This window comes from Sinocyclocheilus rhinocerous, unplaced genomic scaffold, assembly GCF_001515625.1.
Source record: "Sinocyclocheilus rhinocerous isolate Xijiao unplaced genomic scaffold, SAMN03320098_v1.1 scaffold2061, whole genome shotgun sequence".
Lineage (NCBI taxonomy): Eukaryota > Metazoa > Chordata > Actinopteri > Cypriniformes > Cyprinidae > Sinocyclocheilus > Sinocyclocheilus rhinocerous.
Window position 1 is genome coordinate 408405 of NW_015633531.1, and position 16324 is coordinate 424728.

The following is a 16324-nucleotide window of genomic DNA, read 5'->3' on the forward strand; positions in this document are numbered from 1 at the left end:
TTAATTATGGTGTCAGTTGGCAGGAGGATTGACTGTGATTCATCATCTATTCTAGAGAATATGGAAACTCTGCTGAAGATGTTTGGGCACTGCTAGGCCTGCATGAAATCACTGCCCACAGATTTCGGCAAAATTCACTCATTATTTACAAAGCTTGCAACCTGGTGTATTTGTTTACTAAAAATGTTTGTTAATCTGAGAATGCTTTCAGCTCAGTTTGACATATTTTCCAAAATTAAAACCATTACACATAATTCCACAAAAAAAAAAAAAAACTTTTTTTTTTTTTGTCACAATTAGGAAAAATGCAAAACCAAAAATTTGAAAAATCAAAAGGAAAAAATAAAAAACAATATTTTACATTAAGAAAATGAAGCATATTGCTAAGACAAATTCAGTTTTTGCACTGCTTTTGCATTGCATGTAATTTTCATAACAGTTAAACACATTTTACCTTCAAATTGCCTTACCGTAATCCATCAGTACATTTTGCTTTTGAGTTGTTGTTATAATCATTACCAATAAATGATTGTAATTACAATACGGTATTTTTTCTTAATTACAGTAATAATACTAAATAAAATTTAAAATAAGCATAAATGAAAAGCAGTGCAATAATTTTTATTGTTTTTTAACTAGGCCTATATATATATATATATATATAAAAAAAAAAAAAAACTTTTTTTTCTTTGGTCACAATTAGGAAAAATGCACAACCAAAAATTTGAAAAATCAAAAGGAATAAATAAGAAACAATATTTTACATTAAGAAAATGAAGCATATTGCTAAGACAAATTCAGTTTTTGCACTGCTTTTGCATTGCATGTAATTTTCATAACAGTTAAACACATTTTACCTTCAAATTGCCTTACCGTAATCCATCAGTACATTTTGCTTTTGAGTTGTTGTTATAATCATTACCAATAAATGATTGTAATTACAATACGGTATTTTTTCTTAATTACAGTAATAATACTAAATAAAATTTAAAATAAGCATAAATGAAAAGCAGTGCAATAATTTTTATTGTTTTTTAACTAGGCCTATATATATATATATATATATATGCTTTATGATAACAAGAAGATCATGAACATTAATTATACAAAATATAAGAAATCTAAATTGTTTAAATAAGCTTTGTTTTTTTTTTGGCAAAATATAATTTCTTATTTTCCTTTTGACAATATTTGACGTTTTGTGAGAAAATGCCTAGGATCCAGGAGGAGTTTGTATTGAGATTTCTATTTTAAGCGCCACACAAAAACTGCACTAATGGTGACATTTTCTGATTGCTAGTCATACTAAGTAATTTGACTGAACTTGTATCAGGGATCGGCACGCAACGGGTGGGTTTTAAACAACCTTTTGCCACCCTCCAGGAGTCATTATTCAACCTTTAATCAACATGATGTTCTAAGAAACAAGGAAAGTCATCATTCCCATAATTGGATTCTCACCATTATGGAAGCTTGAATTGAAAGCCGAGATTTGCTGTAAGTGATTGCAACTCTCCAGTCACCAGTGGAAAACCGTTTCACGTACAATAAATTATAGTGTTTACCTAAAAAGTCCAATGTCGCGCTCCAGTCTCTACATCAACAGTTGCCTTACTGTCAATCTCCACCTGTCTGTACGGCTTTGTGGCTTTTACCTCACAACAGGTGGTCTGGTAAACACACACAAACACAACTCTCGTCATTGTTTCACAAGTGGGCACTATGTACAACGTAGCATTATGTTATACTTTGTACAACACAGGAAAAATAAACTTTTAGAAAGTTACCATTTTTGTTTGCGTTGTTCTTACCCACAGTTTGGGTTTCTCAGTGAAGCATTATCTCCAGCAGTGACTCAGACGCCTTTCTTGCTCTAGGCATGAGATGATGAGACATCAGCAGGGGGTTTCAGTCATACGTTGCTGGCGTCTGTATTCACTTAAACCATACGCCGCCTTCAGTAACCCCCTCATCAACCCCAGAAATCGTCCCACCACTGCAGGTCATTAGATGTTTCGGAGTGGACGCAGAGGGCGAACTGGACAGGGACGGATATTTTGTGTCCCACAGGCCAATAATCAGAGCGCTGTAGAGTTCTAGACGGGGTGTCGTCTGGTCACTCGGGGTCATTACGTAGGCTGCTTTTGAAGTTAATAATGTGAGAATTTCCAGACATTCTGTCCGTCTGTCTGTCCAAGCCACCTACACGTCTCTATTGCAATCTGCTTTCTTACCGCTCACCGTCCTACAGATTTCATTCATTTTTATGACAATAACACCCACGGCAAGGGATAAGAAAGGCTGAAAAATTGCTGTTATGAATATAAACTAATAACAAACGGGCGTTAGAATGAAAAATGTCAGCCTCTTATACGTTTTCTGCTCAGTAACAGCAATGGTAAAAAATTACCCCAGGGCAATTCACCATTAAAACGCCATCAGAGCATCCATCCACCCGCACCTCGAATCCCGGCCCATTCGCTGAGAGGAGACTCTCTTAAACCGCCCATAATGCTTTTGCCATTTAGATTAAATGGAAGTCATTCACCGTATCCAATTTGAGAAAACACACATTAAGGAAATTAAATTACGGGGGTGGATGGAGAGTAGTCTCAGTGAGAGATGCCCTTTACTGTTGACGTCAAGAATATGAGTTTCTCCAAAGTTTAAAAAAATAATGTGTTTTTAGTGTAACTGAAATTTGTTCACACGCTGACCAATATTTAACAATATATTTACGATTTTAGCAAAGGTTTATAACTAACGAGCTATGGAAAAGTAAATTTTAGCTCAGGATTTTAACTGAAAAACAACTGACTTTCCTGAGGTAAATGTATCGTCACGTCACATTTTGTTCCCAAGCGGTTTAATTGACGTCTTTTCGCGGTTAAAACACTGATTAGGCGAATACATGAGAGTTTACACGTTTCAGTAAGCTGTACTGCATCTTTTAACATACCTTATGATGTTCATTCATGTTTTTCATAACTAGTAGAGGAAGAGATGATCGGTTCACGCGCGCTCCTTACTTCTGCTTCCGCTTGAACTGAAGCGTTACAGCGATCTGTCACACGACACTAAAGAGCGTCGAAATGAGTTTGAATTTTATATATTTTTATTACTAATTTTATAGCTTAGAATAAGGTTTATTTAAAATAAATAAATAGTTTTTTTGCGCATTAATTTATCCACAAACGGTTCTTCAGACTCAAAGTAATAGAGCGCGTCACACAGGCACAGACACACACACACACACACACACAGTCGAGAAGTCTATTAAAGAAAAAGTGACATCGTTTCAGAGCTGCTATATATGCCACTTTTTATTTTAAAACAAGTTGCAAGTCAGCAGAAAACTGTTGAGCGATACATTAAGACTAATGCACATCTGTCCAAAAGAAAAAAAAACTTTGGAAAGTAGAAGAGTGAAAAGATTACATTAAATTGAAGCTGTCAGCATCCAAAAGCAATTTCCATGATGAGATGAGTGGCCATGTCCTCTCATTTTCTCTCTGAAGCCTCTTCAATGGTTCAGAGACACTCTGTACAATTGCTTCTAATGTGTTCTAACACTCTGAGTGCCAAAGTAATCTGACTGTCAACTCTGTGCCCTGATTTTTAGTCAGAAGAAAGATGCACATTTACAGTGAGTTTGATTATTTAAAGCATTCTGAAAGGTTTTATTGAATTGAAAGGTCTGGAGTGGCTAGATTATTTGTTTTTGTGCCTATTGAATAAGTAATACAGCACTTTCACAGTGGCTGGAACATCTTGGGAAACAATATCTGTGAGAAACATGAGAAATGGGCTTATTATTGAATGAACAACCAGACAGATCAGCAATCAATGCTAACAGCTATTCTACTAAAGTAGTACACAAGAACAGCTTAAATATGGATTTTAGTTCCAGCAGTAGCGCACATATCCTTTATGAAGTGTTACTGCATCATGAAAAAAATTAATTCAAGATGGAAGATGAAGTGAGAGAATTCTTGATTATAAATAAGAATTGAAAATGACAAGTAATGAGTATTTGTTTGAATATGAAAATATATACAGTGGGTACGGAAAGTATTCAGACCCCCTTAAATTTTTCACTCTTTGTTATATTGCAGCCAAATGTTTGATTAAACCATTCAGTTTAATTTAAAACAGACAATTTTACCCAATATACACTAGTCAACATTTGAAGTGGATCAAAACCTTTAATTAAAGTTGTCCTAAAACCTAAAACGTGATCTTGTCTTAGGACAACTTGATGAACTTTTTTGATCCACTTCCGATGTTGACTACTATATATCAAACCGATGGCAGGAAAATTATGCTGCCTAATAAGATTTGAGTTTCTCAAGTGGTTTTGTTTACAATGTAGGCTACACACTCGACAGCAAGGGTTTGGATGGTCCAAAAATAATTACCTTGAGGGTCGACTGACTGAACAGGAAGTCCTCGGTCTATGAGAAGATCCAATGCAAGCGTCACATTATGAAGCTGCACAGGTGAATAATCAACAATGACAAAAAGACCAAACATTTTTTTAAACAAACAACTAAATGTAATGTAAACCCGCAACACTGCATATTCTCTGGTAACCGTGAGATCATTAGTTTTGATTTCTGTCTTTTGCATTACCCTCGGTTTCTTAACATGCCTTATGCTGCTGTGCTGTCATATCCACAGTCATCCTAAGAGACGTTAATTATACAATGGCGAGACATTTCCTGGAGGTGCTTGTGAAGTTACACTGATGTAAAATCCTATAAGCCTGGATTAAATAGTGCTTATTGTTGTAAAGCGAAATGGAGCTCACTAACAACATGGTTCTCTTGTTTCGATGCAAATGCAAAACTCTAAATATTTTCTCAGGTTCTCACCATTTCTGAGCTCCCGACAGGACAAAGGAAGAACTCACAGAGTGGAATGAAGAAGCCCTCCAACTGACCGATCAACAAGAGCAGAATCACTCCATCTGCAAACTAACAAAATCACATTATAAAACCATAAACATAAAACATGACATCAAAAACAAGCCCATAAAGGGTTATATCGTTAAAAAATATTTATGTGATCATTTAATTCTAAAAAATCCATTCCCTGTTGTCCTCTCGCATCAAAACCCACCGACATATTTGGTTACAACTATTTAGGACTGTTTTCACTTGTAAACAGTGCTTGCTTGATCTGTGCATATTTCATCTGAATCAGGAGAGAATCACATCTTAATGATGTGTTTGTTTATTAGAAACATGCAGCTTTTGGCTTCACAAGACATTAACTGATGGACTGGAGTTCTATTGATTACTTGTAGATTATTGTGATGTTTTTATCAGCTGTTTGGACTCTCATTCTGACGGCACCCATTCACTGCAAAGGATCCATTGGTGAGTGATGTAATTATACATTTCTCCAAATCTGATGAAGAAACAAACTCATCTACATCTACATTTTGGATGGCCTAAGGCTAAGTACATTTTCAGCTAATTTAAATTTTTGGGTGAACTATTTCTTTTACTTCTAAGTTGACCTCCAGAAAAAAAAAAATTGCAACATGAGGCCTTTAAATTTGGGTTTGCACACCTGTTTGTCAAGGTCGGTCACGTTCAGTCCCAGAGATGATATGTTCTTATTCACAAAGTGCAAAATGGCCTGTAGGAAAGAAAACTTAATGAAGTTGTGGAAGATGTGTGTCAAAGGCTACATTTAGAGATGTGTCGAAGTGGATCCCAACCTTTTTCACGGTCTCAATTTTGTGAGCCTCCAGCTTGAAGAGCTCATCAATGGGACAGTCCTCTGCAAAGACAGTGCAAGAGAGAGATTAAGAAGCAAACGCTTTCTTCTTTATACGCCTCCACTATCTGAAAGTTACTGATGCTTATAAATATGGCTCAGAGTTCAGCCTCCGTTTGACTCACTGTTAGATTCTCTCTCTAGCGCTTCACTGGAATTACTGCGGAGACACACAGCAGACCATGAAAACACTGGTTTGGACAGTGTCAGAGATTCAAAGCGCAGTTAAATGTTTAATAGGGAAGGAGGATCTTCACAGACCTTTGAAATGTGATGAATTCTGTCTGCTTGTCTGCCTTGATGCCACTTTTTGTGACCTGTTTAACAAATTAGATTTTAATGAATGCTGACAACATGAATATTTAACTTCTGTAATGTCATTTAACTGCTCAGTGAATATTAAAAATGAATAATGTGGGACTTGAATCCATTTGGATCTGATTGGATGATGGATATTAGGCTCCTATAATGTTGGTTAATATAATTTTTCTCTGGATATGCAGCTTTGATTACATGCGCAGAAAAACATAAGCAGATTTTTTTTCCTTTTAATAAAATGCATATTATTTTTTTCAAATAATATGCAATGTGAACTGTGAGAAAATTATATAATTTTCTTTCGTTATAATATGCATATTGATTTTTCAGATAATAAATTGTGAAAAAGTTGAAAAAAATCTTTTTTTCATAATAATTTTTCAAATAATATGCAATGATTGTGGTAAACAAATTAAGCAATTTTTCATTATAATATGCAGATTAATTGATTTTTTCAAATATTTTGCAGTGATAAATTGTGAAATATTATGAAAAAAATATTATCATTATTTTTTTCAAAAAATATGGAATGATGAATTGGCAAAAATTAGACATAATTTTTTCTTTTTAATACGCATATTGATTTTTTTGAAATATGCATTGATGAATTGTGAAAAAAAATATGAAATCAATGTTTTCATTATGATATGCATAGTAATTTTTTTAATAATATGCAGTGATAAATTGTGAGAAATAATGAAAACAACTGTTCATTATAATATGTATATTCATTTTTCAAAAAAATATGCAGTAATGAGTTGTGAAAAATTATAAAAACAATTGGTCAATATAATATGCATATTATTTTTTAAATAATATGCAATGATGTCCGTTTTTTCCATAATAATATTCATGTTAATTTTTCAAATAATATGCAGTAACAAACAATGAAATGTTATGAAAACATGCAGTCATTTTTTTCATTATAATATGCAGTTATTTTTCAAATATGCAATGACGAATTGAGAAAATACATGAAAATAATTGCTCTTTACAATATGCATATTCATTTTTGAAATAATATGTTGTTTGTCATTTCTCCGATCACAAATAATTAAACAATAATGTACAGTATGTGGAAAATAATGTGTTTTTTGAACGTTAAACCGCATAAACACATTTCATTACACCAAATACACAAAATAATGTTCTTTTTAGCAGCATCATATGACCCCTTTAATACACGGCTGGTGTATTTTTGAAACATTTAGTTTACAAATTCAAATAATTTCAATATTAATCACTCACCTCACACTGGATGACCTCCACGCTGACGTTTACGGGCAGGACCAGATCGGGTTGGAAACGCCTCGCCATAGCAACCAGAAGATGCAATGTAGCCAACAGGTCTCTGGTGTGAATGACTTACAGATTTGGGTGGGAGAACAGTGGGCATATGCTTATAAATATGTAAATAGGTCAGTGACAATAGCTGATCTGATTGGCTTACGTTTAACATTCCATTTGGCCGTTTCCTCATTCATCTCTAAGGTCTCGTTGAGAGCTGTCAGGATCACCTCTAGTTTCCGTATCTGTGCGTCAGTGCTCAACGCGATCTCCTCTACATGTAACTGAACACCTGCTAACCTGCCTGAGATCAAAACATACACGGGCGTGACAACGTGATTGTATAGAGGGTGACCTTTCACCTCAAAAAAGTCTTAATTTTTATGACAATTCAACAATAGTTTACCCAAAAATGAAAATTTGCTGAGAATTTACTCACCCTCAGGCCATCCAAGATGTAGATGAGTTTGTTTCTTCATCAGAACAGATTTGGAGAAATGTAGCATTACATAATTTGCTCAGCAATGGATGCTCTGCAGTGAATGGGTGCCGTCAGAATGAGAGTCCAAACAGCTGATAAAAACATCACAATAATCCACAAGTAATCCACGTGACTCCAGTCCATCAATTAATGTCTTGTGAAGTGAAAAGTTGTGTTTGTAAAAAACTAATCCATCAAGATGTTTTTAACTTCAAACTATTGCTTCCTAAAAACTACAATACGAATCCTTTGATATTGCCTTCTTCAGTGAAAAAGTCATCTTGTCTGAATCAGGAGAGAAATATGCACAGATCAAGCACTGTTTACAAGCCAAAACAGTTCTTAATAAATATGTGGGTGGATTTTGATGTGAGAGGACAACATGAGTTGGACTTTTTTTCACTGGAGGAAGTGTTATTGTGGATTATGGACTGACAGAAGAAAGTGAAAGTGACGTGACATGTGGCCAAGTATGGTGACCCATACTCGGAATTAGTGCTCTGGATTTATCCCGTCCCTTTAAACAGAAGCGACAGTTTAAAGTTAAAAAATCCTTGATGTATTTCTTTATAAGAAACACGCAGCTTTTCCCTTTACAAGACATTAATTGATGGACTGGAGTCACGTGGATTACTTGTGGATTATTGTGATGTTTTTATCAGCTGTTTGGACTCTCATTCTGACGGCACCCATTCACTGCAGAGCATCCATTGGTGAGCAAATGATGTAATGCTACATTTCTCAAAATCTGATGAAGAAACAAACTCATCTACATCTTGGATAGCTTGAGAGTAATACATTTTTAGCATGTTTTCATTTTTGGGGTGAAATATTCCTTGAAGTATGTGAGCTTCACCCAATAATGTGCATGTTAATAATTTTGTTGCTTTGACATGATTCTTACGTAACAGGTGATGAAAGACGAGTCCATCATAGAGGTCTTCCTCCAGTGTTCGCACCACAATGTGTTCAGCTTTCAGAGTTTTGTTGATCCATTCCACCAAAACCTGCCACAAAGCACCAGATAAAATCCACAGATATTCAGACCTTCCTCAGGAAATTATGTTCTCCCTGAGATCACTTGGTTAGTTAGTAGAGTCAATTAGTAGACATTTTTAATAACTCAAATCAGAAATCTCCCGGTTATCAAACCTGAGCATTAGCTATGTGCAACACCACCCTAAAAAGTTAAGTATCTCACCTCTTTAAGTTTGTTGAGTTTGGGGTCTTCTAAAGATGTTGGCTGAATGATCATTCTTCTCTCTCCTCCTTAAAACCAACAATAAAACGTCATTTGCCACGTTATCAGGATCAGGATGCTTATTTGCTTTCAGCTATGGGTCTGTCCTTCATAAAAGAGTATGACTCCATACTAATTCACATACTATACTTGCTATATAGTACAGAAGATTAGGATTAGTGTGTCCTGAATCAATTGTACATTTTTTATGTAAAAAACTCAAATGTAATATTATAATGTAATATTAATAGAAAATTAATTTAAAGGAGCTGCATGCCATTTCAGATGTTTAGCCTTAATTAGACACAACCTCTCCAGAAACCACACCCTCCAAAGACCTCCAATCTAATGTCAGCAACCTCATACTGGTAAAAGACATGGACAGAAAACATTTTCTGATTGGCTTCTCACTGTTTAAAGTAGCCTACATATGTTCTGAATGTATGCCTAATTCTACTAAACATATTATTATTATTAAAATATTAATATTACATCAAAACATTGGGGCTGTAATTATTTCCAGTTCATTCATTATACTGGAAATGGGAGGTCAAGTTGAGTGCATTGCATTGTGGGATATACTGTTCTGTTTAGTGTGCTCTAGTTGTATTACTACACATAAAGGCATATCTAGAAGGGTATTCCATGCATATAGAACATTTGCATTTTGTGCACAGTAGGTACTGCATAAAAAATTAAATAGTAGGCCTAGTACTAAGACTAGTGTGGTTTCGAACATACATTTTAGTGATATACAGTATGTTAGGTAATAAGAACAATTAAGATATTTTTATATATTGTCCCAAAACTAGTGTACATACTGTAGCCAAACGTCTGTTCTTTCCCATTATTAGCGAAGTACATAAGTAGCTACACAGTAGAAGAATGTAATTGGGATGCACAGTCCAAACATTGTCATATGATGATTTGATGATAGCTCACCCTGAGGACTGCCGAATTCGCCCTTTTCCTCTTCAGCTCCACAGTCTGCCATTCTTTTGACTGTTTCAAGACATAGTTTTTGTCAAAAAAGTGAACTTTATTAATAGTTTCACTCAGCAGGCATTTGATTTCCAGCGCTTCTGTTTGAAAACCAAGTGATGTTCGAGTTCTGTCTGCGTGTTTGTGTCCTGAGGGGATTTCAAGGGCGCGATTCATCTCGAGGTTTTGTTTTCGAACGGACATTTTTATGGCTATGATGAAGTACGGCGAACCGAAGCCGACTTCAAACGTCAAAACACAAGGACGGAGAATCTCCACAACACGTGGAGTCGGCACTGATCTGAACGGAGGAGAACACACGGAGCTCCGAGATTTCTGCCTTCTTGCATCACGCACGCCAGCCCACATTGACATAACACAGACTGACGGGCAAAACATAAAGCTCTCTGACAACAAAAACATGCTGCGGGAGAGAAAAACCAGATGGAAAGAGAAAGAAACGTCTCAAATCTCAGCCATCTCTTCCTCTTTAGAGCAATAGTTGGCCCAGAAATGAAAAGTCTGGCATTTCAAAAATCATCTACAGTATGGAACACAAAATGTAATGGTGACCATGTCCTTCAAGCTCCACAAAGCGCATAAAGGCATCATAATTCAAATTTTAGAGTAAACTATGGCTTTAAATGTGTAGCAATGAGGTAAAATTGAGAGCAAACTAAAACTTCACAGATGTCTCCTCAGGAAAAAAAGTGAGTACTACTTTTACCTGTAGAGTTTAAGAAAAGATCTCAATAATGTCTCAAACTATGCTCAGATATCAAAAATATCTTAATATATGCTTCTTCAAAGACCAAATTATCTGAAATATGCTATCCAAATTAGCTTTACAATTAATGTTCATCAACAGTTGTATCAATTTTGATTCTCCAAAGCAATTCTAGAAACATCTGAGACAAAGGCGGTGATTGAACCTAAAAGAGAAATCCATGAAGTCTACTGAGATGCTATGAAAAGCAATACAGTACAGCCATGTTTGCTGTCAAAACTTTCACCTCAGCTCTCGCCACACGTCTGGAGAAATCCTTCTTTCAGATGAAATGTCGTCCAAACGGTCCTGCCACCTTTCCTACAAGGATCGAGTAACTTCTACAACACAACCGACCATCTTTCTGAATCGACTAAAAACAAAAACAAGAACTCATATATGGGTGAGGCCTGTTTCAAACACCAGCCAGGAAGTGGTAAGGCACCACTTCCTCTTTTGTTCTATTTTGTAGAAGCACAAATCATGTTCTAAACTGTCACACAGTGCAGCAAACACACACAGGACCCTCTAACAAGGCTGTACTATACAGGGGTCTAAACATGATATCTGAGTCAGTAACAGACAATAACGTTTACTAGCAAACAACCAAATAGTGATATGATGTTTCCTCTCTTCAAATAACACGCTCCAGGTTTGAGAGCAACAATTGCATATATTTTCCACTCTCTCTTACTGTGATGGAGAGAACGCCTCCCTTTGACTAGAAAAACCAGAGGTAATTTGGGCCGGAGGGTTACCATGGTTACCATCCCAATGAATTCCCCCATTAAACGCGAGTTTGAATCCAGAACAAACAACTGAAAAAAGACCCTCAAAGGTGCATCTGAAAACAACAGGATTATTTAGCTTCAGACTAGACTCACCCATCTGTGGATGTGTTTACATTCTGCGTCATCCTGAGAGATACAATCATACTGGAAACTACGGTTTGCGTAGGCCCCAAAGAAATGAGAATGGTGTTTGCCCATGCAAAACTGTTGTTACGCAGTTGCAAAGGTGTTCTGAGTGTCCTTACATGATGCTGAGTGGTTGCATAGGAGTTAGGTGTTTGCTAGAGTTTTGCTATGCGGTTGCTTGAGTGTCGTAAGTTGGTTGCCAGGGTATTGCTGTAGGGTCCCTTATGAGTTCTGATTGGATTTTAGAGAGGTTAAAACAACATAGTTGCTATGCAGTTGATAACACAGTTTAATAACCACTTACACTCAATCAGTGATTGCTTCAGTGTTCTGGGTGGTTACTAAGGTACTGTTATTCAGTTTCTGACAGTTCTGTCCAAAAATTAGGCACTTGTAATGATAGATTATATTACATTTTAAAATACTCATAATCAGACTACAGTTACCTTTTTATTGATAACTTGATTACATATTATTTACAAAATAGCAACAAATGATTCATCATTTATTGATTCTGCCTAATTCTTCTTTTTCATCTTTCTAAAAAAAGCCTACTGCTTATATACATTCAGAAAGTTATCCAGTTTTGTGGATATACACACAAAGACTAGTCACTATGGCTTTAATTACACAGAGCAAGACTACTGGATTTACAAAAATCATTTCAACTTTAAGAAGTGTTTTCTCAAAATTTCAACATGGCATCAATTGAAGTATTATTCAGTGGGTTATTATGACATATCAATGTCTTTAGAAGGCTTTTTGTCTTTCGAACACATTAAAATGCACAAATTCAAGTTTATTATGTCTTATTTATATGTAATGCAGAGATTCACAAACTTTTTTTGTCAGCCGAACCTCTTTCACCTAATATATTTATCTGAAGTACCCCTGAGATTTTAAGGTAACAAGTTAACTAACTAACTAATTAACTAACACATTTGCATGTTCACGGTTCTCTGACGTTGGATAATGGTCACGTGACATGCAGGTAAACATATTAAATCTTTTTTGTATGTGCTTTAGTTTGATTGTTGTTATTTTAAAATTATTTATTTTAGTTTTACATTTTTATAATTTAATTAATATAAGCTTTTCAATAAATTCACGAGCCCCCTGCAGTTCCTTCATGAATTCCAATTTAGGAAACCTTGATGTAAAGGGATATTTAATGCACTTCATTTAGTTAATAACAACAAATGAAATATATTTTCCTCCTCTTTTATTTTTACGTCAATATGGTAAAAGATTATCCTATTTAAATCAATGTGATATAAAGTTAGGTCAAAAGTAATCTAAAATTAATCAAAGTAGTCTGATTATATTACCTAAAATGTGTAATGTAATGGATTACCTTAATACTACATTTTTTTGTCATGTAATTTGTAATTAATTTGCGTCCCAAAGAAATCTACCCAGCACTGGTTGCTGAGGTCTTCTGGATGGTTTCTAGGGAGTTGCTATGTAATTTCTTGGGTTTCGTAGGTTGTTGGCAGGGCATTACATGGGTGTTCAGACTGATTGGTAATTTGTTGCTAGAGTGGTTGCTTATTGGTCCAAGTCAAGCGAATCCCCAATATTCTATAGTAAGACATCACTGAGCCCCATAATTTGAATCATTAATGTCTCCAGCACAAACACAAAAAGTTACGTGTCAACCTTTAATGTACGTAGATCATCTGGAAGCTGTAAATTTGTAACACTAAGTGTGAGCAACACTAATAGTTATGCTTCATGTAGCAAACAGCACTAAATAAATTAAAGGTACAGTGTAAGTCTGTCATAATGAATCACACTAAATGAATCTTTAAACCTGTGTGAGACACATGAACATTTATACAGACCAAGGTTTTTAAGCATGAATAATTCTGTGTATGAAAACTGTTTATTTTAATTAATGAAACTATAAATTCATTTCTTGAGACCATCAAGAGTCAAAATGAATTCATTCCAGCATGTAGAAAGTACTTGTTTATTTGAAATAATTACAGTATTTCTATTAGAATAAAATACACAGTGCATCCCAGCACAAAAAGTCATTCCGGTGTAGTGCAGGCCTCGTTTGCGTAAGTCAAATGCGAGAAAAATAAAATATTTGAATGAGCTGCTACACTGACGCATCATTAAGGCTGAATACATTCGATTCTGGGCATAAATAAGCCAAATAATACAAAATATTTCATTCTTACATACAAAAGTAACACCAGGGATGTGTGTGCATGTGTGAGCGCAGAGTGAGGCATGTAGCGACTTTCCTCGGATCGCTTTCAGTGTTACTCTGAGTTCTTGTAGTTGGTGAAAAGGTTGTAAAGCACCCTGAGTGTTGACTTCAGATTCAAGTTCACCACGTCTGCAGGACACAAACAACAGAATCACTGTTAAACAGACAGAGGCTTGAATATGTTAACTGTCATTGTGAAGGAAAACAGTATGTTTAGTGAGAAGTACAGTGTGCTGCATCAACTGAGGAACATCTCCATCTAGTGGATAATGTGGGTAACATTTTGAAACAGATGCAGACAATGAGCTGGTCTGTTATGATGTCTAAAGGTTGTGTATATAACGCTGATGTAACATTGCTGGCACTGATTTTTCTGGTACCTTCTGGTCTTGCTTTGGGTTTCTGTAATCCACCATCTTGCATGAGCTCGAAAGCAAATGAGACATTATGCACCTACAAGACAGAAAAACACTCTAGCAATCCTTTTCATAGTAATTAGTACAAAACCAGATTTAAATGTTATAAAATAGAAAAGCTCAAGTAATTGTGAGTTTAATGCCATAAGAATTCCATAACGTCCACATAATCAGACTTAAGAAGTCCGCATCAGACCACATCAAACCGCATTAGATTAGACCACAGACTTGTTGAGCAGTATTCACAATGTAATCAGACTGGTTTGATGTAGACTTTAGTCTAATGTGGTTTGATGTAGTGTGATGTGGATTCATAAAGTCTGACAGGGTATGATGCAGTATAATGAGGTTTTTAAAAACAAACCAGACTTCATCAAACCACATCAGACTCTTGTCAGACTTAATGATTGCACATTAGACTCAAGTCTACATCAAACTGTATCAGACATCATAAATACTAATTGTCTGATGTGGCCTTGTTTAGTCTAATGTGGTTTGATGTAGTGTGATGTGGATTCATAAAGTCTGACAGGGTATGATGCAATTCTAATAAGGCATTTGAAAACAAACCTGACCTCCTCAAACCACATCAGACCCTGTCAGACATAATGATGGCACATTAGACTCAAGTCCACATCAGATCATATCAGCAAGTCCATATCAAATCATATCAGACTTCATAAACACTATTCATCTGATGTGGAATTGTTGAGATTGATGTGGTCTGATATGGTCTGAACAGTATTCATGAAGTCTGATTGGTTCTAACGAGGTCTGATGTGGTCTAGCATGGTGTTGTTTGATATAGTCTGATGTGGATTCATGAAGTCTAGACAGGGTCTGATGTGGTTTGATGAGGTATTTAATAAATACTAATCAGACCTCATCAAACCACATCAAATCCTGAGTCTAATCAAGCTCCATTAGACTACATTAGACCCTAACAGAACAAATCAGTCCTCTTTAGACCACATCAGACCTTACCAGTCCACATTAGACCACTGTGGCACACTTACCTTCTGTTCGAAGCTTTCAGGCGTGAGGTAGAAGTTGTACAGCGGCACAAAGTAATTTTCTAACAATCCCATCAGTAACACCAGATAGACACCATCTGCAAACTTCACACACACATGAAGAGGTTTCTGAGCGGTTTAGATCTACAGATCTGTGTGAGAGTTAACAGATAAAGTTCATACCTGTGATTCCAGCTCCGTCACCTCCAGGTTCAGTTTGTTCAAGTGTGTATTCACAAATGTAATCAGCGACTAAAGAAACAGACATTCAAGGTTCATTTTTGTATAATCGGTACCATTGCATAGAAGTCCTTGTCGCATAAAAAACCGGTCCTTACTGTTTTCACTACATTCAGTTTGTCAGGTGCATGATCCAGTAAGGTGTCAAAAGCATCACGTTCTGCAAATGACAACAAATTAAATTGTTTTTGACCATTTTTCCCAGACTAATAAAAAAAACAGATGAACCATCATAATGTACTTGTGGGAAATACAGCTAAAACTAGTTCCTGATGTTCACTGGTTTTATAGGTTCTACTTGAATAAACCACCTCGGACCAGTATGGAAACCCATTTCCGCCACTGAATAAAAAATAAAAAAAGTTAATTGCTACTTTTTATCTCACAATTCTGACTTTTTTTCTCATAATTGCGTGATACAAACTCGAAAAACGAATTGCGAGTTTGTATCATGCAATTATGAGAAAAAAAGTCAGAACTGCGAGTTATAAAGTCAGAATTGTGAGATATAAACTCGCAATTCTGATAACATATCAGTCTACCCCCCTCAAATTTGGACTTTAACTCGCAATTGCGAGTTTATATCACACAATTCTGAGAGAAAAAAGTCAGAATTGCGAGAAAAAAGTCAGAATTGTGAGATATAAACTCGCAATT

The 16324-nt window shown here is 35.6% G+C and overlaps 2 protein-coding genes across 4 annotated transcripts in view; both read right to left on the bottom strand.

Moving 5' to 3' along the window:
• Positions 1 to 3349: 3349 nt before the first annotated feature.
• LOC107744221 (parvin, gamma) lies at positions 3350 to 11841 on the bottom strand. Of its 2 annotated transcripts, none has more exons than XM_016557748.1 (13): positions 11745 to 11841; positions 10056 to 10115; positions 9075 to 9142; positions 8778 to 8880; positions 7556 to 7696; positions 7354 to 7469; positions 6049 to 6104; positions 5913 to 5947; positions 5729 to 5790; positions 5578 to 5646; positions 4875 to 4976; positions 4419 to 4491; positions 3350 to 3785 (listed from the first exon to the last, which is right to left on the bottom strand). In XM_016557748.1, the coding sequence occupies exons 1-13, from the start codon at positions 11746 to 11748 to the stop codon at positions 3712 to 3714; spliced, it is 963 nt and encodes a 320-aa protein (XP_016413234.1). In that variant the 5' UTR covers positions 11749 to 11841; the 3' UTR covers positions 3350 to 3711. The 2 variants fall into 2 exon arrangements, with proteins under 2 accessions (XP_016413234.1, XP_016413235.1); XM_016557749.1 differs by lacking the exon at positions 11745 to 11841 and adding an exon at positions 11108 to 11304.
• Positions 11842 to 13823: 1982 nt separating this feature from the next.
• Positions 13824 to 16324, bottom strand: part of LOC107744231 (beta-parvin-like) — a 17487-nt gene continuing 14986 nt past the window's right edge. For both annotated transcript variants that reach the window (XM_016557757.1, XM_016557758.1), the window contains 5 exons: positions 15766 to 15827; positions 15611 to 15679; positions 15431 to 15532; positions 14379 to 14451; positions 13824 to 14127 (listed from right to left, as the gene is read on the bottom strand). In XM_016557757.1, coding sequence (XP_016413243.1) covers positions 14051 to 14127; positions 14379 to 14451; positions 15431 to 15532; positions 15611 to 15679; positions 15766 to 15827 — 383 coding nt within the window. In that variant the 3' untranslated portion in view covers positions 13824 to 14050. The remainder of the gene's footprint in view (positions 14128 to 14378; positions 14452 to 15430; positions 15533 to 15610; positions 15680 to 15765; positions 15828 to 16324) is intronic.